The sequence below is a fragment of the Rousettus aegyptiacus genome, unplaced genomic scaffold (genome assembly GCF_014176215.1).
Source record: "Rousettus aegyptiacus isolate mRouAeg1 unplaced genomic scaffold, mRouAeg1.p scaffold_m13_p_5, whole genome shotgun sequence".
NCBI lineage: Eukaryota > Metazoa > Chordata > Mammalia > Chiroptera > Pteropodidae > Rousettus > Rousettus aegyptiacus.
In genome coordinates, this window is record NW_023416308.1 from 20,061,826 (window position 1) to 20,085,989 (window position 24,164).

The following is a 24,164-nucleotide window of genomic DNA, read 5'->3' on the forward strand; positions in this document are numbered from 1 at the left end:
ACTAGTCTACATGGTTCAGCACGCCGAGTTGATTCCCTTGACCCAGCGACACAACCCTGGGGAGATTTCCTTCATTAAAACGCTCTCCAAAATACCAGCTGAGTGTGCTGTTTTCTAGCAAGATGCTGGCCGATGAAGCCAGGGAGCACGTAGACTTCACTCACATATCAACTCTGTTGATGGGTAGTTGCCTCCTGCAGTATTAAAAGGCAATGATTCTGAGCTTTTGTCTGGGCTCTGTGGGAGAGCACTCTGATTGATTACTAATGTCTGCCCTGGGTATGAAAGGAAGACATTATGCATGATTGCTGTCTGCTTTCTGTAGGCTAAATGGACAAAAATGACTCTCGTGATTTATATACGGTCCAGCCAAGATCACCCGGACCTTGAGTTTGGTGGCCAAAGAGCCAGGTGGTAATGAAAAGGGACGTTGCTCAGCATGTAGACCGTCCTCCCCTGATCAGGGCAAAGGAAGCCCACAACCAGCCCGCGACGGGGGATTCAGGCCACACTCACAGCCACCCACCTCATCGTAGACGATGAGAGAGGTGGGGGAGATGAGTGAGAAACAAGGGCAGGGAGGTTAACCGAAGGAAAGAGAGAAAGTAAGGACGGAGGGAGGGAGGGAACAGCTGTGAGGCATCGAGACGGAGGAGAACGGAGAGAAGAGGGGCAGCAGCGAGGGGCGACAGCCTGAACCGGCCGTCAGAGGGCCAGGCATTGGGCACCTACACAAGGCTGGAGGTCCAGCCCAGCTCACAAGGAGTTTCCGGGATGGATCGTCAATGAGCCCCGTCTCGGTCACGGTCAGCGACGGAGAGCTCGCGACTAAGTCAGACTTTCGGGTTCTGCTCTAATTACTTTTCTTCTTTGGTATCAGAGCTACAAAGCCTTCAGAGACCATAAAACCCACCTTCTCACTCCTGGCATCTGTAGAGGAGGGGAGGGAAGTGGCTCAGCTAAGGGCCCACAGCTCCTGAGGGCAGACAGCTAGGGTCCCCATGTCCCAGTCCCTAAGGTCTGCCACTTTGTCCTCCTGCCCAGAGAGCTCCCCTGCCAGGATAATTACATGCTGCCCAGTTCTACTCTCTGGAGAGACAGGTAATACGCATGGGCTCCACCCCAAATTTTCTCATCTGGAGCCTCCAACCATTTCTCAGGTGAGAAAAGTCTCATGGTTCCCAAAATCCTTCAGAACACCAGCCCCTGTCCCCGGAGAGTTTTCTAGACTGCTCTCTGTAGCAGGAATGGACACTTAACTCTGCTAGGGACTGACCAAGGTGAACAGAGTGGGCTTCCTGCTGACATCAGTTCTGGAAGTCACACACCTAAGCTTGGATCCCATTCTGCCTATTGCTGAACCTCTTGGGGCTACAACTCCCCCATCCGTCAAATGGGGTCCCATTCTGCCTATTGCTGAACCTCTTGGGGCTACAACTCCCCCATCCGTCAAATGGGGGTGCCAGTCTTTCTCGTGCACTTCACGGGGCGGTGCAGGTACCAGATACTTCACACACCCGGGACTTCATTGTACTGTGCTTTATTATGCTGACCTTTCACAGCCGATCTGTCCCCTATTGACCCAGGTTGAGTTCTAGTCTTCTAGGTTACTGGACTCAGTTCCAATGTTGGTGGGGGAGGGGGGCTTCCCATACAACACCAAGCAATTCTCAGACACCAGCCTGGGAATTCAACTCAATTCTTACGTTATCTACACGGAGATAGCACCAGATTCTAGAGGTGAAAAACTCAGTCCACAAGACCACCGTCCGCTTCAGATGACAACTACAAACCCAGGTTGCTACACATTGAATTTGGTCAGGTTGTTACCTGCACTATAATACCCCTTAGCCATGGGGAATACGTCCCAAGGCCCCCAGTGGGTGCCTGAAATCATGGATAGTACGGAAACCCTGTACATGCTGTTTTCTCGCGTACACACATACCTTCTCATTTTCAGGAAACCTTTTACAGCTTCTCTTTGGCATACGCGAATGGCCAACGTCACTACTCTTGTGCTTTGGGGACATTACTAAGTAAAATAAGAGTGACTTGAACACAAGCACTGCGCCATTACCGAGGCAACAGTTTGAGGACTGAGAAGGCTGCTAAGTGACTCACCGGCAAAGGGACGACTCACTTCCAGGGCAGGACGGAGCAGGAGCCGCGAGATTTCGTTGAACGAGATTTTATCACGGGAAGTTTTATCATGAGAGATTTCATCACACGACTCTGAATGGCACGCAATTTAAAACTTACGAATTGTTTATTTCTGAAATTTTCCATTTAATGCTTTCGGACCGCAGCTGACCTCAAGTAACTGAACTTTTGGGAAGTGAAACCAGAGATAAGGGGACTACTGAACTTCTGACGGACCGGGTATCAATCAGAGGGAGGTTCCTGTGACTCATTTCGTCAGTTCAATTAATTTGCTAGAATAGCTCACGGAACTCAGAGAAACATCTTACTTACTAGATCACTCGTTTATTATGAAAGGATAGAACTCACGAACAGCCAGATTGAAGAGATGCATAGGGAAAGGGTGCTTTGAACAATTGAACAATCAGTAGAAAAGAACAATAATAGAACTGAGAAAATGATCTGACCCACTGTTGACAGAACAAGAGAAGAAATTCCTGGACCTATCACTCATTTGGTAGCTCTGTGTCCTTGGGGACGTCACTAAACCTCTCTGATTCTCGATTTCCTCCTCCATAAAACTGGAACAGTATCAACCCCTTGATTATCCATGGATTAAGCAAAGTAATGAGTGTAAATGAGTTTTGTTTTCTGTCCCCCATGAAGCAGTGTTGCATAATGTATTATCGTAGTTCATGTTGCTTGTTAAACTAAATATACAGGTCGTTAGCAGAAAGGTACCTAGTTCCTGCTTCATTTCTTTCTCTATGACCTTGGGTCACTTATCACTTAAGCCTCTCAATCTCACTTCCTGATCTGTAAAATGGGGCTAATAACTCCTGCCCAAGCTCACAGGACTATCCACTGTGAACGACACATTTAATTCCATTGGGCAACCGTCTCTCTCTCACAACTCAATAGCTAACCCAGTTGCCCTCCATGAAATTGAAACTCAAACCCCAGCTGATACCCAGGACAGCTGAAAATGCGTTTAGTCTTCTATGGGCGGAGAGAAACTCCCTTGGAACCCTGGACGTTTAGATTCCTTCCTCTCTGAACGTGAGTCTTGGCCACATTCGGTATTCAGTAAACCCACGTAGCTGATTCTCGAGGATCTTCCTTGCATGGCTAGAAACTATAGTTCTTAAAAAGTAATTAAGCATCAGAGAGAGGCCCAGTGAGAAGTAGAACAGAAGAGGAAAGTTACGGAGCTGGATGAGTCATGCCCCGGGGGGAGTTGTTCATATGAAGCTATTTAATCCTTCCCTGTGAGGCTTGGAGGATGATGATAGAGAAGGGGTGTGTGTGTGTGTGTGTGTGTGTGTGTGTGGTGGGGTAATTGGAAAAATTGGGTTATTATCCCTAATACGGGGGGCCCTACACTGCTCTCTGAATGTCAGGGGCTGTTCTAAGCCCAATGCCCTCACTACCAAGCTGCGTGTCCTTGAGCAAGTTGCTTCCACTCTCTGTGCCTCAGCTACCCCATCTGTGAACAGATGGAGTTGGATTTGACAGCACCCAGGAGCCCTTCTTCACCTTGTAGCAAACCCACATTCTCCTTTTTCAAACAATTCAATTTTATGCAGTTTAAACGTGAAGGGTACCATGAAAAGGCATGGAAGAACCTTAAATGCGTGTTACTACGTGAAAGTTGCCAATCTGTAAAGGCTTCATTCTATAAAATTCCAACTGTATAATATTCTGGAAAAGGCAAAACTAAGAAGACAGTAAAAATATCGATGGTTGCCGGGGGTTAGGGGGAGGGAGAGATGAGTAGGCGGAGCATGGAGGATTTTTAGGGTGGTGAACCTCTGTGTGATACTACAGTGCTGGAGGCCTGTCAATGTACATTTGTCAAAACCCGTGGCATGGGCAACACCTGATGTAAATATGAACTCTGGGTGACGGTGATGTGTCAGTGTAAGTTCATCAACAAATGGACGGCTCCGATGAGAGATATCGATAGTGGGGGAGGCTGTGGGGGGGGGGATGGCGGGTATACCAGGAATCTCTGTACCTTCCCCTCCCTTTTGCTATGAACCTAAAACCGCTCTAAAAAAATAAAGTTCATTAATTGTTTTTAAATTAGGGATATGCCATATACCACAGCAACTAACCACCTGCTCAAACTGAACCATCCAGATGGCTGGTTGTTTTTATCTGAGTTAAACCAGGACCTACTGAAGGGCTGTCTCATTGTGGCCTTGCAGACCCCACCAGAGTTCCCATTCTCTTGAGCTTTTGGGCCTTCTGTTCTCATCTCGAAATGCCACCCAAAGGGCGATCTCGCCCCTTAGTAAATTTTGCCATAATCAGCCCCTAATCACGCGCTGTGTGTGTTTTCCCTGTTTGCGTGATGACCCGATGAGTTTTGACAAAGTAAGTGCCGAATAACCGCCCTCCGTGGTTGTATTGGCTCGTGCCAGAGGAAGGAGGTTCTCCAGCTCTGGTCGGCACCAGTACTGCCCATGAGGCTTTCAATCTGTGGATTTCTGGGCTCCTTCCCCCAAGACCATTTGGTAGTTCCGAGATGAGCCTGGGAATCTGCATTTTTTAAGGTCCCCAGGTGAGACTGATATAGGCAAGCAAGGACCCACACTTGAAAAAATGCAGCCCTGGTGTTGACTCCTGGGAAGGAGAGACTAAAGCTGAGACTGGGGAAGGGATTTGTCCAAGATCACAGAGGAGTCACAGCAGAGCCCAAACTAGGCTATTCAAGGTGACCAAGCCTGTGTGCAGGTGGCACCAAATATCTGTTAATTGATGACATGCAGACCTCAAAAATCAGGAGACCAGGAAACTCCTCTTTCTCATACTCCTCCTTTCACACTCTCCTTCTCTCTCTGTCATTATTTTCTAGAACTCCTTCACAGCCTAAATCTGGATTATTAGCCAGATAAAAGAGATGACGACTCAGGTCAGTAGCAAAAACTATCCCCAAGGGAACCACCATCCTGCCGGGCATCAGAAGACTACGAGGGACCCTCAGCCTCCAGGACCTGGTGCCCTGACCCAGGCAGACATCTTCTTGGCCAGCCACAAAGTGAGAGCGGCAAACCCATTCTCCCAGCCCGGTGGGATAGAAGCCCAGGCCCCTGCTGGGTCAAGGCCAGACTGGGCAACTTAGAACCGACTGGACTTTTCCCTCACGGCCACCTCAACGAGAAAGCTGCACAGAAGCAGTGACCCTGAGGCTGCAGCCAGTGGGGTCTTCGTGACTCCAGGGAGGGAGCTCCAAGGTAAAGCACAGCTGCTTCCCTGTCCCCACCGCCCAGCCACAGAGGCCTGTGAAACTTCTCCATTCAAAGAAATGCCTAATAACCAGTGTGCCAGATAAAACGCCTCCTCTAGGACAGAGGATCAAGTCAGCCTCACATGAAATTCAGACCTTTGTCCGTGAATCACCATTTCCCTTCCCCCTACGCACAGAGCTTCATTTGAAATTAAAAAAAAAAAAAAAAAAATCGTTACCATTAGGCTTGTCCTCAACAGGACTGGAAAGGTGACAGGGGAAGAGTTTGGCTTCTTGACCATAAACTGACAGCCACTCGCGCAGAAATCACTGGTAGTTGATGAAAATATGAACCCTGACGTCCACCAGCTAGGATTCCACAGTGCTGGTGATCTCATGCCACTAAACATATTTATAAAAATGATTAGCAAACAGCTGACAAGAGTAATCCTTAAAAGACTCCAGCATTTTGTTTTAAAATCCCTCCAGAAAATACTCTTGTTTTCAAAGAGAGAGACACAGACCAAGCCGCAAAGAGAAAAAGCCATGGAGTTTATGTCCACACCATAAAGGCCTAAAATAGGAAAACCAGAGGCCTGCCACCACAGCCCCTCAAAGCACATTCTGGAAGATTAAACCTTGCCCGTCAGCTTGCAAGACGCCCGTCGTAAAACCCGGCCCTACAGTACCTTCTCCACACGAGGCCGCAGGTCACGGGAAGCACTCCTGCCCAAGAGGTCTCCCCGGGTGGCGGTACAGAGACCCCAGCAAGCCGGCAGAGCAGAGACGAAGGACAAATGTCGGAGGCACCCCTCCCCACTGTCTCACACACAGCCCCTTCCCTGACTTCTCCTCCTTGTCCTCCCCTCGCCCTCCCTCTGCTCCAATGTGATAGCAGCAGCTGAGTCGACAAGTCATTTCTAAAATTAGCCGGTGAGCTCCAGGTCTGGCCAGGAGACGGCAGCCCGGGGTGGCCGTTGACCAGGCATCAGAGAGCATGGACATATTTGGTGGCATGGAGCAGGGGAGGGGACAGCTCCCGACGCAAGCACATTCTCACCCGTCATCCCTGTCCTGGGCAGGCCACACACCCACACTCCCGCCTCGGCCCCACACAGATAACAGAAGGCCATGGGAATTGGATGAGGAGAGAGCCCTGCTCCCCATTTTAGCTGGACTCCGGAAGGAAATAACATGCGCTAATGCTGTGGCCTCTTAGTAAACCGTCTGTGCGTAGAAACATGCCCGATGAGTAGGCAGAGGTTATCACACACTAGACCCCAACCTGAGGGCTTTAATGGACTCATCGACTATTCTCCACAACTCTAGGAGGTAGGGTTTCCCCACACGCTCGTTTGATGGATGGGGAAACTGAGGCACAGGATGGTTAACCAACTTGTCCAAAGCAAGTAGAGAGTCAGAGTTTGCCCCCTGGCAATGCTGGTCCCAGAGGGGACAGTCTTACACACTGCACCAAACAGGATGCCGTTAATAGTGCTTCGTTCACTGCCCAGAAGGAGAAGTGCGGGGACTTCAATAGGTTAAGTATATCACACAGGTCCACACAGCTGAGGAAGCGGGGTCAGGACTCAAATCCAGGTCTTTCCAACTCTAAAGCCCGCAGTCATTCGAACATAACAATGCTGCTCTCTTAGGAATCATTTCAGCAGCAACCCTGGGGGGTCATTCCTTTCCTCCCTTATCAGGCCCGGCACGTCCCCAGCTGGTCTATGATGTGACTTCACCCTAAGTATAGGCCTAGTGAGGAGCAAGTCCTGCTGAGGGCCATGTTGCTGCATCATCACTAAAAGAACCTTAACATAAGCTACTACAAATGTCCTCAAAATAGTACATTTGACTTCTTGTACAGGAAAAAAAAAAAGTGTCAGATGTGTCACACACACATACCAGAATACACACAGAATTACGTATGGCTATGAGAAATACAATGTAGTATGCATGAATGCTCTCAAAAACCCTTCCTTTCCCCCAGAAGTAATTACTCTTCCGAATCTTCCATTCATTGTTCTTTTCTTCCAGATTTATCATCTATATAGGATGATATCCCTAAATGGCTATTTGTTAGTTAGTGTATACTGAACTTTGCATAAACGGAATCACACTATCCATGATGTTTCGAGGCTTGCTCTCCATTCACTCCTTGTGCTTTGACGTCGGTGCACGGGCCTGTGCTTTCTGTGTTTGCACTGCTGTGTGGTATTCGGTAGTAGGAATACGCTGCATTTATCCGTTCTACTGCTGGCAACTTCTAGTTCATTCGTAATTTTTGCCTGTTACTACACACAACCAAGGTTACAATGAATACTTGTGGACACATCTCCTGGCATGCTTGTGTAAGAGTTTCCTTAAGAGTGTACATATATAACTAGGAGTAGAAATCTTATATTGTAGGGCATGCACCATGCTCACATTTTTTTTTAGAAAATATCAAATTGTCTTCAAAAGGGTCATGGCAATATGTACAACTATGGGCACAGTCATGCCATATTTTCACCAGCACTTAAAAATTAGACTTTTCATTTAAATTTTTTGTTTTCGAAATGGAAATCAGTAATTTGCAGTTCCCTGATTACTAATAACATGTATTTTTTTGTTTCTAGGCCACGTATATTTCCCTTCCTGTGAATTGTCTTTTCGTGAGTTTCATCCATTTTTCTGTTGGATTATCTCATCTCTTGCTGACGTGTGGAAATTCTTTATATGTTATGCAGACTAATCCTTTGGTCATACATATTATAAATCTCCCAGTTTCCTGGTTTATCTGAACTCTATGTATCTTTAAATGAACACAAGTCAGATACTTATAACCTCCTTCTTCACTTTCCTTTAGATAGTTTTCCTTTCTCATTTTCAATTTGTCTCTCTACTAGTTTGGGAGTCATTCACAATTCCTATTCTTTTCATGGTTTGCCCTAGGATTTTCAACACTCTATTTTAAGCTAAAGTCTGAAATGTGTCCACATTTTACCCAGTTGACATTTTAAAAAAAGAGTTCCAGGCAGCCTGAACTAAGATGAATGTGAAAATGCTTCCTTGCTTGTGTGGCTGCTGTTAACTTACTACTGGTTCTCTCTGGTGAAGAGGCTAAGAGCTTAAACCTTCAGTTCTGAAATTTGATGATAAACCTCGAGATCACTTCACAGTGAAATGCTTGGGGCAACCCTACAAAGCCAGAAAGGGCCAATTACCTGATACCTGTGTCTGTGATGTGACCCCAACTTCTGGGCCCAATCTACAGTGAACTCACCTGACAACATGAATATGAAAGGGGGCGGGCATAGAAACAGCAAAGAAAAATTCAAGAGCTGTAATGGCTGAGTAAGGAAGCAGTAAGGCCAACTGTCCCTCTGCTAGCTAGAGGGGACACTGAATCTGCTTCTCCCCAAAGAGGCAACTGTCTAAATGCAGCGTGACCAAAAATTCCTTCAGAAACCCAAGGTCAAAGCTAACTTTTGAACCACAAGCACACTCTGTATCACATGCAGTTCAAAGCATGACTGCTGTAGATCTATACTTCGAAGCGTATTTCAGTTATGGAAACTAAAGAGCAGCACTTTCCTTACCCAGGCCCTGTACCATGACTGATGCAACAGACATGCTCAAGGGCATCAGAAGGGCAAAATGCCATGGCCCTTCTGCCCTCTCCAGGGGGCTTCCAACTTTGCATTTCATTCCCGAAAATGAAAAGCAGTTCCTTCCAGTGGTGTGAGTTTGCAGACTTGTTGGGACTTCCTGGCACAATAGGTTGTAATTTATGATATACTGTTGTGGATCCACAAACAGCTCAAAATATTAATAAAAACAAAAGTGAGTCTGCACATATGAATACTGGATCCCATGCTGTTTCGAGCATGCCGCATGTTTCAACTTATAAAACCCTCAAGGAACCTACAATGGATTTGGGGTGCATATTATAATCATCCCACCATAGAGACACTGACCTGTGTGTGTTGCAGAGACAAAAAGTACAGACACAAAGAAGTGAAGCAATCTGCCCAAGGCCACCCTGAGAATGAGGTGGGGGCCCTGGATCGGCTCCTAGATAAGAAGACTCCAGGAAATGTGATTTACAGGCTATCATCAACACTGTCTATACCTAGAAGGATAACTGAAGAACTGGGCATTATACCCAGATACCAAAGGTAAAAAATAAAATAAAAATGTAAAAACTAGTCATTTGGGATATCCAGAAGTTAGGCAAAGATTCTCCTTGCCGTGAATACCTCCTCAGTCTCCCATTTTGCCTGTTTCACATTCATTAATATGAACCACTAGTAAATCCTCTCTCATGGTCTTTCTAGATTACATATACTTCCAAAGCTGAAAGTGAAGGCTCACGGTTTTATCTCGTTAATCTGATCCCTGGATATAGCCAGCCTGAATAATTTGGACTGAAAACCTTTTTTTTGATCTCTAGGATGCAGACTGATAAAAGTGGCCAGGAAAAGAAAGCTATGCAGTTAAGAGTCCTCTCCTTCAATTCAGCATATGGTTCCTGCCCAGGAAAACCAGAGAGCTTCAGCATGGAGGAACGCATGGTTAAAAAGGGAGGGTCACACAGTTACCCACAAGGTAGCATGGGAGGAGAGCATTTCCTTTTTGCTCTCCGAGTACATACAGCCTAAATCCTTCCCCTTAGACATTTGAAGGATGTTTTCCGGCTAGGATGGTCCTTTAAGGTCATCTAATTCAAATCCCTTAGGGATGAGAACACAGGGTACCAGCGATGGCCCAAAGTGACTTTATTGGGAGTAGGATCCCCTCTTTCTGGGTAGCGAGGAGTGGCTGCATTTCTGCAGTTCTCAGGATCAGCCCTTGGTTACATAACGCGTCAGGCCAAGGTCTGCATTATGCTGCTGACTTCTGCCCTGAGGAGCTCATACTATGGGTGTACTGTCTGTCAGCTACCACCTTAAATGCTTTTCAAACTGGCAAACACAAATACATTCCAGGGACTACTGGATGGCTACATGGCCCACCGTGACTTCCTTCTTTCCTGAACTAGTAAGACACAGGATGGGCTCCCAGCTCAAGGACAGGAAGTACCCGGCCTACCCTCAACCTGAGGAGATTCAAGCAGACAGTTCTGCCTATGCAGCTGTGTCTCTGGGGTCACCACCTCTTTGGATTTCTGGTTTAATCTGACATGCACCACAGCGTCTCTCAACATGTCTCTGTAGGAGCAAGGATGGAGAGCAAGAGGGTCTAACTTCCAGGAGGGACCCAAAGTTCCCCCCAAAGCTGGGGAACCTGACAGAGCTCCTGGGCAAACTGAAGATCAGGGCCCTTTTGGGTCCTCCCATGGCTGGGCTTGCAGACTGTTTCCTTGCAGTGTGTCTTACTGGAGGAACAAGCAGCTGGTATCCAAAACTCTGAAACCATGAAGTTGGCTGTGCTCCAACAACCCATGAAATTGACAGGAATGCTTGTCAGCAGGCCCCTTCCTGTTTATAAAAGCCTCTGAATGAATTTTCCCCAAAGTCAGGTTTCTTCAAAATGAGTCACCTCTTGATGTTTTAACAGCTCGATAAATACAGTTTCTAATTGGGAAGAAAAAAGCACACACCAAAGAAGGTATTTTTGTACAGATACTTTTTATTGAGATTTATATAAGTAATTTATCAACACAGAAAACAATCCTAGCTGCTCCAAAATAACTTTAAAAGATGGTGATTCTGATGGTGACACACCACATACAGGGCAGGTGACCGGAGACATGGAACAGCATCTCAGTAGGATAATATTTCAAACGTGCACTAGTAAATGCATACTGAGATGGGACTATAAACCTCCACTGGCACAATCAATGTGAGAAGAGCTAAAACAAATGATAACTTCATAGGTACAACATCTAGATTTACAATATCTAATTCACTGGTTTCACTTTGTATAGCAATGCACAATAGAAAACGGGTTTCTTTCTTTCCGGGTATTACACATTGCCAAGAATATAGTAAATTATGTCACTATACGAACCTCTCTGCGACTAGGCCGAGAAAAACGCCGGCGCGGGAGGAGAAACCCCCTCTCATTTGATTTGGCATAAACCCTTAAGGGTCTGCTTGGAAACAAAACTTTTCGCCCAGTTTTAATCATCCACAAGGGCGTCTTCCTTTGTGACCCCGGTTTCCGAACCGTCTTGAAACAGCGAGGGGGGGAAAGTCATATTCAAAGGTGCTACTCCTAGAAGCGGTGTTTTTAAACACAGCTGGCCGTTTGCAAAGAAGAGTGCCCAGAAGGAACTTTCCAGGAAGGACTTGATAAATCTGGCGCAGAAGTCGAATCTTGAGGCGATGGCCAGACTGACAGTGGGATTTGGCACGAGAATAAGAAACAGCCCTGCGCAAGCGAACCGGACTCCCGAAAGGGAACCAGCCAGGGAGGGAAACCGCCACGCCCCACCCGCTGGGGCCCGGCCCGAGGCTCTGGCTTTAAAACCAAATCTGCATCACAAGGGAGTGACAGCGAAATGCTTTACTGAAATTCTTTTATAATGTAGCCAGTCTAGAATAAAGCATTGGGAGGCCTTTGGAAGAGGTAGATGAAAGCAGTATTTCACGGCGAGTTCGCTGTCAGATGTTACGAAAAAGTGAGTAAGCCTCGCGGCACAGACCGGAGGATGCGCTTATTTGTTGTTGAAAAGTCCATGGCAGTGAGAAGAGATATGTGCCCCGCGTTGCTATACGCATGATTTCAATTTTATTTTGTGAAAAACAAAAAAACTGCCATCTCTTTAAATAACGAACTATACAAATAAAAAGGAGCAGAAATGATAGGGGATGTTTTGGATGAAAACAAACTTAAGGAGTCAATAAATAATATAAAATGCTTTTGTGCTAAAATAGAACTCTTGTTATATATATATATATGTAGCTTAGCAATCTTTATGTTACCCAGAAAAAGCCAAATCTATTATCATTTGTTAAAACATAGAAAAATACAATTTAACAATAGAACTAAAAATGGCCAGTGTTTAGCTTATAAACCATGTATAATATATACATCATGGAGCATAATCAACTAAGAAACAAATTCAATTTCAAGTCCTTTGTTACATGAATACACAATTAGAAATATTTCTCCATTCATTCCCTACCCTTATATATTAGGACAAAATAAAAAATGGAAGCATAGTTACCAGTTTTCAGAGATGATTTTGAGACCGTTAGGTACAGTTCATATACTATAAGAATATGAATTTTTAACTCTAAAATGCAGTCTCTCCCCTATATTTTAATGAAATGTATATATACCATTTTTTTTTGTAGTGTGTGTTTAAATAAAAGCAATTTAAAATGTGGGGTGTTGTGTTTATCAATCAGTGCTAACCCAGCCACGTCAGGAATACGGCCCCCGAGTCAGCAAAGTAATGGGCCATTCAGGCCCTCGGATGCTGCTATGTGTGGGTAACCTGTTACTCTGCTATAAAGGGACAGCTCTAAATCTTTGAGGACAAAGGAAATCTAAAGTCTGTTGTGACTTGAGGAAACCAAGGAGTATCATTTTAGAGTTCGACTTCCGTTAATTCTATAATAAAAATTTTTAAACGTGGCCTGGATTTTTTAAAAAAACATATGAACGTAGATCTGATTAATTCAAGCCTTTCAAGTCAACTTTATCTTGGAGGGAACATGATATTAGCTCTTTAGGAAAAACGTTTTTTGAAAATTTAAGCTATTATTAAGTTCACTCTAGAAATGGGCATGGCGGAAACAGCAAGCCCGGCCCTGTGATTGAGTTTTATTGCAATTTCAATGGATGTGCAGCAATGTCCACAACTGACCAACAGGGCGATGCGCTGCCGGCTACCTAGATTCCACTGGCTCTCCCCACAGCTGCAAGGCACACGCACCAAGACGGGGTGTTAGCTCTGGGTCCTGGGAGCCTAACCCGAGGGTGCAGGATGACATGCAGTAGCAACTTCATTTCTACAGAATGTTGAAAGCAAATAGCCTCTTAATTCGTTCAGCAGCTCCATATTCAAAAATAAAGTGATCAGGCCTAACGATAATTACTATTCAACTCCTCTGTTAAAAGGGGTGCTTTATGGTATAAAGGTAATTTTTTTTTAACCTTTGACCTAACTGTTCTCTCTGTGACACCCACTTCACCCACCTCCTGGCCACCACCTGTCACAGATTCCAATTAAACCCAACTCCTCTGGTACAAACAACAGGTCCTTCCCCTGAGGTGGGGAGGAGTTAATTCAAGCATCTCTAAATGACACTGAAATACTTTCCTGAACATAACTGAGAAAATAATTATGTGATTAAATCTCCCAAGATAAGTCTTATCTCACACCAGCACATTTAAGGTATTTTTAATAGATTTACATCACGTGCAAAAAGTCCAACTTTGAGAATTTCGCTTCCTTCTTGATATGTTAAAAATTTGAAACATCGGAAATATCAAATCAATTCCACTGAAAAGTTAAATATTGTATTGAACTGGCCTGACTGTAAATTCAAAATTAAATTTTAAAATTAGAGAAAAACATACTTTGATCTTTTTAATCTAGTTAAACTGCACTGAAATTGTTTAATGGCCAGTGAGGGCCTTAGAACGATGGTTTCTAATATCTGTATGGCATATTTCAAACTGCAAATCAAGCTAAATCTTGTTTAAAGCAAATCATTGTTTGTCCCTTCCCTCCTTCCCTCCTTCCCTCCCTCCCTCCCTCCTCCTTCCTTCCTTCCTTCCTTCCTTCCTTCCTTCCTTCCTTCCTTCCTTCCTTCCTTCCTTCCTTCTTTTGTCCAGTTTTATTGGTCTTTCTTCAGTAGAATGCTTCCTTTCCTGTGCACCTGGACCTCTGGCCCCTTCTCTTTACACAGAGAATCTGAAACTGTAATGTCAGTGAACTGACCGCTCACAGGCATGAGTACTCAACATTTGCATTAGCAGTGAAATAATAGCTAATTTCTAGAAGTTTTGCTGAAAAATTATACTTAAGCATGACATAGAAGAAAAAACCAGGAGCCCCAATGAGAGGAGGGGATAAATGCACCAAAGAGAATATTTTCGGTTAAAAAAATAATCTTGGATTCACAAAAATTTTTAATTTATTCCATATATGTTATATAGCAGCTTAAAGTAATCTATTATTTTTAGGCTTTGCTTTATTGATTCCTTCGAATTATGAAATCAAGACTTATAACATAATTTTATAAAAATATCAACTTCGATTATCTTCTTTGACAATGTCTCAACTATATACATCTAGAATTTTGTCCTTTTTATGGTTCGAACGTAGGAAGGGTCAAACATCTAGGAGTGATGTAACTCTTAAAACCTCCTCAAACAGCCACATCACACCGAGACTTCTAAACCGACAAATTCCTCTGACCACATGGGTATCAGGTGCTGACAGACATGTACTCCATCTGAAAGCAGAAACACTTAGCCCATCACAATGGCTGCGGGCACAAGTTCAGGGAGAAGACCGGCCTCTCCAGGATTGCCAAACCAGACCCAACACAACCGAGACTGCCCTGGTGAGTGCGCACCCTCATCACGGAATACTTTCAATAAACTCCATCTTTGTAACGTCCTCAGCAAGCCTGAGTTGGGGGCAGGGGTGAGGGGGGAGAGGCGTAAAAGTTTACTTGGGGTATAAGAGTTTTAGGCAAATGGATTCTTGGGCTGTCTTCCAATTCATATTTCTTAAGAGAAACTTCTAAATTTCTAAAAGAGAGATTAACCCTACAGTTTACTGCAGAGCAAAAATGGTATTTTTCAAAGAGATGCAAATCAGTGAAGCTAATGCCCGCAGTATGAAATGGCAGACGCTTAGCCCAGAACCTGAATGGGTCCCCGTGCCTTCTGCACACGAGGCCCTTTAGTCTGCCCAGCAGAGGCACCAGGCACAGATCGCTAAACTCTAAGTGCTGAGCACACGCACTTGAGAAGATGGCAGCAGGGACAGCTGTACTTAACCATGCCCGGGAAGACGTTCGCTCTTGATCAACAGCTGCTTTTCTGTTTCTGGTGAGTGTTTTCTTTTCTAAAAAGAATTTGATTCTTCTTCCCTTTTAAAATCAGGAATGCATTTAGAATAGTATACCCTCTTCCTATATTGGAAATGGCATGTATGTTAGTTTAAACTCCAGCTAGTAGCCGAGATGGACAGTGACCCTCCAAATTTCTTTTCCAAAGTAACGCCTATGAAATTAAAAGACTTGTTAATTATCTTCCCAACTCTCAAAATAAAATTTCATTAAAACATACTTACTTTCCCAATGAATACAGCACACAAATGTAAAAACAAAGATTTGGAACCATGAAAAATATCAGGAATGGGATGCAGATAATTATTACCTCAAGTTATGTACTTTGTTAGTAGCTGAACTAGAAACGTATGATAAAATTGCACTAAGAACGGACAAATAAGTGGACTTTTAAAATTATTATTATTTTTAGTCTGATGGCATGGAGGACTTTGCCGGGAAAACACACCGGTTCTCATAAACCAGCATTTATTTGGGGTGCAAACAAGGCATGGAACACACGGGGTTGGAGGGGAAGACGACAGGGGGAGAGGGCGCCACTGGGACCAGGCAAACAGTCTTTATGCCCTAATGTTGTCACTGTCACAGAACAACCCGCCCAGTTGCAAAGCATTAGTTACTAATGACAGATAAATGACAACGTGAAAGTCAATATACACAGTTAATCCATTTTGACACATTCATTCTTGAGCATTCTTTTTTTCAATAAAATTCATTTTAAATTACACTAAAGAGTGAAACAGAGTTTCCTTCTTTGACATGTCTATGACTGATATGTTTTTTCAGGTCAGGCAAAAAGAACCAGAATTACTGTGTCGCACCAAGGCTTATTGTCGAATGTCAAAACCCGACACAGACTCACCCCCAAACGTTCATGTGTGCCCAAAAATATCAAAGTGCTGTTTGTTTACTTGAAGATTTCTGAAAATCACTACTGCCCTGAAATTTAAAACTCCACTGCCTCTCCTTCAGAATCACCGTGAACCTTTCCAACGGTCTGCTGTTGAACGCCTTCAGTTCTGAGTGATTCATTCCCATGTCCTCTGAGGGCACGCTCCCTCTGTGCCTGGCTGAATGAGAGCTTCCCGTCAGCGGCAGACCCATACCCGTGGGTGCAGTACACATAGGGAGGGTCCAAGTGCAACCTTCTCAGAAAATATTTTCAGCTTTCAATCCCAGGACAAGAAATCGGTTCTGAAGTGCGCAGAAGAAACACATGGCTGGTCTCCCATCCCCTAGTAGTATGGAACAAAGACACATAAGCTCAGCAGTGGCTGTTTATAGATAAAATATGGCAACAGTGGAGTGATCTAATTACCCAACACTGCAGATGATTAGAGTCCATGTTGGCAAGTCTAAGATATGTTTGATATCAGACATAAAAATTGAAGTGATAAGTAGGAATCATCTCAAGTCCAAGTTCATATATACCAAAATGAGTGTGTAGCAAAGAAAAAACTTTCTTCTCTTCAGTAGTTTCGATTATGGACAAATGTGATGGTGGTATGGGCACTCAGGAGGGAGGGAGGCCGAACCCAGGCCTGAGAATGGTCACAACTCCTATTAGGAGCATCTCGGTGTCCTGGGTCTTCATAGCTGTGGAAGAACCCGGAGGTAAGTGAATCCATCCTCTCTTATCCCTCTCCAAAAGGCTCCATTTCAAGAGCTAAGAATACCCGGCGTGGGCTTCCTCGAGGCACCGTCTTCCCAGGACCTTCCCCATCCTGGATGTCAGAGGCCATTGCTATTCCTGTGACAGAGGGGTGGCTTTGAGAGCTCAACAACACCCGATCGAGACTTGTTGAGGAACTTTGGAGCGCGTCGCAATAACCGCTGGGCCTCTGTAAATGTTTCCGTCAACTCTTTCTTCCACTGCACAAACTCTGGATCACTCTAAATGGAAACACATGTGGAGAAGTTGTGACAGCTTTATGCATTTTGTCAACAGATGTGCATGACTCTGGTAATAACCAGTGTCATCCCCCGCCCTCATGAAAGCACACCCTATTTCTCTGTCCCGCCCACAAGGTAGTGTCCTTAGGTGGTGGATCCAGGGTGTCCTTGCAGAGGAAAGGCCACAGAAGCCCTTCAAGTGGTCTTCACACGACCCCACTATGGCGATCACTGCCTTTAGTTTGCTTAAAGAGTATCCCTGACTTCTAAAATAACTCAGTCTAATTTAAGACATGTTCACATGCAGTAAATGAAGTAAATAAAACATGTTTTGTATCTACTACTGGTTAGCTCTTTATGCTCTTTACACACACACACACACACACACACACACACACACACACACACCCCACATCCCAGTGCCCCAGTAGAAAAGTGTTCAGGAATTAAATCTGGGCTACAATGGTAAGCACTTTGGTGAGAGAAACATGGTATTTCCGCTTTGAGGAGTCATTTTTGTATCTTACATTTATTTAAATATACAAACCTCAGCTTTAAACATGCTGAAAGATCTGGCAAATATGTAACAAATAAAATTCTAGGCCCCTGTTAAATACTGGACAGAGTTGCCAGATAGTGTAATCAAGTTATTTTACAGATTTCCTCTTGATGTGGTCTAATATTTGCTTCTTTAAAAATAACCTAATTTTCTGAAAACCTCATACCTTAGGGCTTTCTTGCTAAGTTTCTTTATTTTATTTTATTTTGTATTTCAAATTTTTTTAATTTAATTTTTTTATGGTGACATTGGTTAATGAAATCCAGTAAGTTTCAGCTGTACACTTTAACAGTAAGGCATATGCTAAGTTTCTAAGTTCCAAACAAGGAGTAAAAAGATGTTTTGTAACCAGGCAACCATCTTTATATATAAAATTGTTTAGAACAATATAAAATTGTTCTAAATTTCAACTATGAAAAATAATACTCACCTCACATTGCAAGACAAACTGCTTCCCTCCTTTTATTCTCAACAAAATGCATTTTTTGTCTTTAATCTGAGTTTCTTCCACAGACAGAATCTGCTCCATCGTTAGTAAATTTTGCTAACAATAAAAGGAAAAATTATAAATTATTTCAAAGTATTTCATGATTTCTTAAGTTAAATTAATAATATCGAAAACTACCAGCTTAGAAAAAGTAAAAACAAAAAATTAGCATTTTTCTTTCTTTAATGATATTTGGGAGAGGGGGGTGAGGTAGGGCAGGATAGCCATAAAAGAATATATACAAAAGCTCAAATTATAACATCTCAAAGAAAACTGCAAATAAAGGAATGACTCTAGAAGGCCAAAGGGCAAAGCTGTTCCCTCAACACAGAATTGATTTTTGAGTGACTATGAATTACATGTATACTTTCTGTATCAAGCACTCATCTAAATTCCTATCAATAATGTTGTGAGGGAACAATGATGCACTACACATGATTTACATGAGCCCAAGGTGTGTGGTTGAGTTTTACACAGAAGCTCAGTAAATGCAAGGTAAAGTTAGCCTGTAAGCTAATTCTATTTTAATAATATCAAAATGGTGTTATCAATATAGGTGACATCCTTAAAAGATTGCCACACTAGGTCTATAGCATTATTACTTAAGGTGAATGCTATAGTGTCATGAGTACCTTACCATTTTATGTTTTTTTGGATAAATACTCCAGGAATCCTAAATGAAAAACAACACCATCATAAACTCTCATGTTTGCTTTTTCTTTATTTATATCTGTGAATCCGCCATGCATACTACGTATTTTCTCAAATAGAACACTAACCATTGACTCTTTTAAAACCAAGATAAATTATTGCATCTAATGTTAAACAAAGGAAGATTTTTTAATTTAGTTTTCAAATATCTTGAAAAGTGGGATAATTTCCTTTTGATGGGCACAGCAGCAACTTACCAGTAGATAGCATAATAAATGCATAGTGTGCCCAGGGCCACTCATCGGCTGGCATTATATATAATAACAATAATAATAATACATATGAATTATAACTCATATATATACTATATAACATATATATTATAATGTATATATTACATAACACCAGCAGCTGCGTTATCATCGGGACCCCTCCCCAAAGAGTCTGATTAATCATAACTCAGATCTTAGATGTATTAATTTTTAGAAAATGCTTTCTATGGCATTAGTAATAGTGAGAGGATCTTGTTTATGTAAAATATGGTAAAATGCAGTAGCACTCACTCATAATTAAACAGCAACTTCACCAACAGGGGTATAAAAAACACATTGCCAAGTCAAATAAAAAAGATTTGGGCTTCCTTCTATCCACACTGCTGACCACTGGAGAAATGATGGGCAGCATTCTGATATATCCAACACATCAACTATGTTTTTGACACTTGGGACCACTGTCTTGCTTAGTTGGTCCCCAATGACGAACCATTCCCTCCCCAAGAGCAGAAGCGTGCCGCCCACCTGGGCTGGCAGTGTTCCACGGTAACAAGCCCTGGGCTCCTCACACAGCAGGCACTTAATAAATGCTGCCTGACTTGCTAAAAGGGACAGTGTGGATCAGAAATTTCTTTTTATCTTGTTCACAAATAGTAACTCTTACGAGGTCCTCAGAGGGCAGATATATCTTCTCGTCTATTGTGTGCAACCCACTCATAATTTTCTGACAAGGAGACGAAAGGAAGGATGGTTTGCTGACCTTGCCTCAGTGTCAAGCATGACGACTTACATCATTTACCACATTTCATTTGACTTCAACTAGGGGAGGCCAGCCGTATAATGCAGACACTGGGAGCATGGGTGGAGCCTGGTCAGAATCACTCCTCACTTACAACCGTCTAATGGTGTCGTGGGTGCCAGGCCTTCCCTTTCTAAGTCTTGGTTCCCTCTTTATAAAATAAGAGTTGGACCCTCAAAGGTTGGTACACATTAAATGAGGGTTTTTTTTGGTTTGTTTTTTTAACAGCACCTGGTTGAAGATAAATATACAAAAAGTTGTAGTTGTTGTAATTTCTATTTCTCCCATTTTATAGATGAGGAAACTGAGGCTTGGGAGAGTCAGCATAATGTACTCAAAGTCCCCAAGACGCGGATGCCAAAATCCTAGATGTTTCTTCTTGTCTGATCTACTCAACCACTCTCCAGCCTCCTTCGAATCTGCTGGCTTTTGACCTCAGTAAACGGCACATTCTATTTTCAGATATTACAAAATCCTTCTTTGATTCAGAAGTTTAAATATTACAGTTTAAACATGAAAATCTCATGCATACAAGTTAAAATAGACACACAGAGCTTAGGAGGCTATTTTACAAAACATGCCAGCATTATAAAATAACCATATGACATTCGACAGAGTAACAGTGAGTACTTGGTAATATGCGTTAGACTTACTCGTGACTCTCCCTCTCCTCTCCATTCAAGTCTGTTTGGAAAAAGGTAAAAATATCGACGCTGCCACTGAGTCAGAAACGGGTTTCCCAGTTTCAGCATGAACCCATGCATAATACAGTCTTTTCCCAGAGCGTAATCTGAGGAATATAAAATAACTATACATTAAATGTGCTCTGAAACAGAATGTCTGTATTATTCTCGGAAAGAGAGAATTACATACTTTTTGGGAAAATCAAGTTTCTATAAATGTAACACATTATGGAGATCATTATTTCAGTTTTTAAATGCACGTGAACTGGGAATCCAAGAACAGAGGTTTCTTCAGCTGTTTCTCTACTAAAGTATTATTTCCTGATAAATTCATGATGATGTTCATTTATTGCTCTGAGAGGGCAAAAGTTTGTTCTCAAACTCTTTTTTCATTATGTATAACAAGACCTGGAGAATATAGTGTAATTAAATTCAAACTACACCCAAAGTACCTCTGTCTCTATGTGGGACTGAGGCTCAATCTTTACCCTATCTCTTATTTTATCAATAATAACAGAATGGGGATTTTCTTGTCAAAGTAAGCCAAAGTAAAACAAGGATCAAAAACTGTTTATTCCTTGACTTAGTTATATTTATCCTTCAAATATGTGGTTATGTAGAGAGATTACCCTTTAATAGTAAAGTATTGACTCGAAAATAAAATTAAAAAGGTTACTTTTAAGTGGCTTGCTTTGCCTTTATTAAAAGCTTGGGTGATTGTACTAAGATAATTCATTCACTCCCTCAGTCATTCATCCAACAACTATTAAGTGAGCACCTAAACGCTGGGCACGTTCTAGGCATTCTGGATTCAGCAGTGAGTAAAAAGACAAAATTCCTTGCCTTCAGGGAGCTTCCATTCTGGTGGGAGATTCAGGCAACAGACAAACAAGCAATACCCACGCCGTGTTGCAGGAGGTGGAAAGAACAGAGGAGGATAGAACCAAGGTGGGTCACCTGTGACGGGGCGCGAGCTTCACGGAGGTGCCATTTTAATGGCAACTGTGTCAGCACTTCTAAAGTGTATTCAGAGCCCCAGCTGTGCATTTTTACTCCAGAGATCTAAGCCTCGCCTATACTGTTCTGTAAAGGTGACTTCTGAGATCTTCAACCGAGACCTCGTTATGCCTAAATTAATTACTTAAACATGAAGACAAATACATTAATTTGTTAGACATTCCAATTATAGCTCTAATTAAAAGGAAACGCTTCAGCAAGGTCATCTTTTCTTGGGTCTAATTTGTCAAGATTCAAGTGACATCAGGGTCCTCCCTGGAGCAAATTACCATTGAGAGAATTTCCTGTGTAAAATCTGCTACAGCAAACACTGTCCAGAGAGATTTCAATGGAGCTGTTCTCTACAGAACAGCTTAGAAACAAAGCCCCTTTCCTTCAGAACGGAGGTAGGCACAGTCAAAGGGCCGGAATATTCCGTTGGTGCACTCAGGGCACTTTTAAATAGGGGTAATTCATCCAGCATCGAGTAGATAATAAACACTACTGGGAAACTGTGGACAAGACTAGTAAAGATTGACGATGGCCCCCTGCAAAGTAACCTAGTCATAGAACAAAACTGTTTCCAATTGTTTTTATTATATAAAGTTAATATCAAAAGGTCTTTGCTTGAAGGTAAAACAAAATAGCATCCTACCATAATCAGCAATCACAATAAATCTCAATATCCAAAAACCATAAAATCATAGAAAAATCGAGAGTGACAATTTTTGGTGAATTAAGAATAATTTGTTAATACTCGATATTATGTGCTCTACTTGGAAATCCAAATAGGGGACTCAAATATTATAAGTAAAAACATGGTTTGGTGATTCTTTATTGCTGTTTGTATAAACATATTTGCTTCTCCTGACAGAATGGGGATTTAATGCTAAGTTCCTCACTAGGACCAGTTGCATACTTTGCTGGGCCCAGTAAAAAGTGAAAATGCAGATGCCTTGATAAAAAAACTGAGAATGTCAAGGTGGTAAATGACAGCAGAGCATTAAACCAAGTGGGGTGACCTATGAGACTGCACACGCCCACAATACTGGTCCTGTTCTTGACACTGTTAATACTCACTTTTTAAGGAAAAACTTCCAAACTTGCCCTCAAATACTCCAAGATAAAAGGACATACTAACAAAATGCAGCCATCTTCATACATTTTTATTTTTATGTTGTCTAAATATTTTGAAATATTATACTGAACTTTTGAAGCCAGATAAAACTAAAATAACTTAGGGCATTTCCCTCATTCTATTGGAAAGTACTTTATGATCCAAATACATTCTCAGCTTTACAAGACATTTTGAAAAATCACTGCATTAGGAATATCTTGAGAGACATTAGCTATGTTACCTTCTTCATGGCCAAGTTGCTTATTTTTAGCTCTCTTCCTGGCCTCGATTTTATCCGTGTCTGCGTTTACTGCTTCATAAACGGTTTCCGCGACTTCCTGCTGCCAGCGTTCAGAGATTACCAAAGGGAAGTTCTTGTAGAGTTCTTGGTCGCAATCAAGAAGCTTATTTTAAAAAATCGAGATATTTAGGATTTAATAAACTTACAAAGGCAATAGATTCAGCAACATCATAAGTGTACATAGGAAAGTAACTAGATGACAGCATATAATCATGTAGAACAATTTAATTGTCATAAATCTCTACTAATGACAAGCAAACAACCAAGACCCACAAATGATTATAACTGATAAGCATTTTACTTTCAGTCCAAATCGGTTAAGTTTACCCAATCTTCTAAAGTGTCTTCATTACATTTTTGCCCATGAAAGCTAACCCATACGGAGTTTCATTTGAAGTACTGTAAGGTTCTGATCACAAAATTAAATTTCGGTTCTGGTGAGGATATCTTATTCATACCGAAAATGGGCTTGGACAGTTTTAGAAATAACTAAAAGGGAGGTGCCAGGAGGTTTTCTAACCACCTTCAATTAATCTGAAAAGTGAGAAAAACAAAAAGTAAACTAAGCCAGCTTTACCATTCATTCCACGAATTTCGACTAACCCAAATTTAAAAGTTTCATCAAATGTATAAGCATAAAGCTCAACATACATGGAATTTAGGTAACTTAGCTTTTAAGAGATGCTATAATAAAAATTACACTTAATGACAGCATTTCTTTTCCAAACTGTTACTCAAACTTCTTCACTCTTCCCCCTTAGTGAGAATGCACTCTGAAAATGAGCAAAGAAAATGGTTTGATGCATCAGAGCTACAGCTTTGTGACAGAAAGGCAAGTGATTCTACTGATAGAAAATAATGCATGTGTCCTTCAAAAGCACAAATCCCTTTAGAAACTTGGTTTGCTGACTCCTTTGCCTGAGAGATAAGTACAGATGGTCCTTGACTTTATGATGATATGAACATGATACGCAGTCAATAGAAACCATACTTAGAACTTTGAATTCTGA

General features: G+C 42.4%; 2 protein-coding genes across 7 annotated transcripts in view; both read right to left on the reverse strand.

Moving 5' to 3' along the window:
* The window catches only part of MYO18B (myosin XVIIIB), a 239,968-nt gene extending 233,723 nt beyond the window's left edge, over positions 1-6,245 (reverse strand). The window contains exons 1-2 of one of the 3 annotated variants that reach the window (XM_036221665.1): positions 6,061-6,245; positions 5,611-5,773 (exon numbers count right to left, since the gene is read on the reverse strand). The gene's annotated coding sequence lies outside the window, so the exon portion shown is untranslated. The other 2 variants (XM_016124218.2, XM_036221666.1) reach the window with 2 other exon arrangements.
* A 7,839-nt stretch (positions 6,246-14,084) lies between these two features.
* GRK3 (G protein-coupled receptor kinase 3) overlaps positions 14,085-24,164 on the reverse strand; it is a 111,567-nt gene continuing 101,487 nt past the window's right edge. For 2 of the 4 annotated variants that reach the window (XM_016124214.2, XM_016124217.2), the window contains 4 exons: positions 23,095-23,257; positions 20,711-20,847; positions 18,279-18,392; positions 14,086-17,289 (listed from right to left, as the gene is read on the reverse strand). In XM_016124214.2, the coding sequence (XP_015979700.1) occupies positions 17,128-17,289; positions 18,279-18,392; positions 20,711-20,847; positions 23,095-23,257 (576 nt within the window). In that variant the 3' untranslated portion in view covers positions 14,086-17,127. Of the gene's footprint in view, positions 17,290-18,278; positions 18,393-20,710; positions 20,848-23,094; positions 23,258-24,164 lie in introns of all 4 variants that reach the window. The other 2 variants (XM_016124216.2, XR_001594346.2) reach the window with 2 other exon arrangements.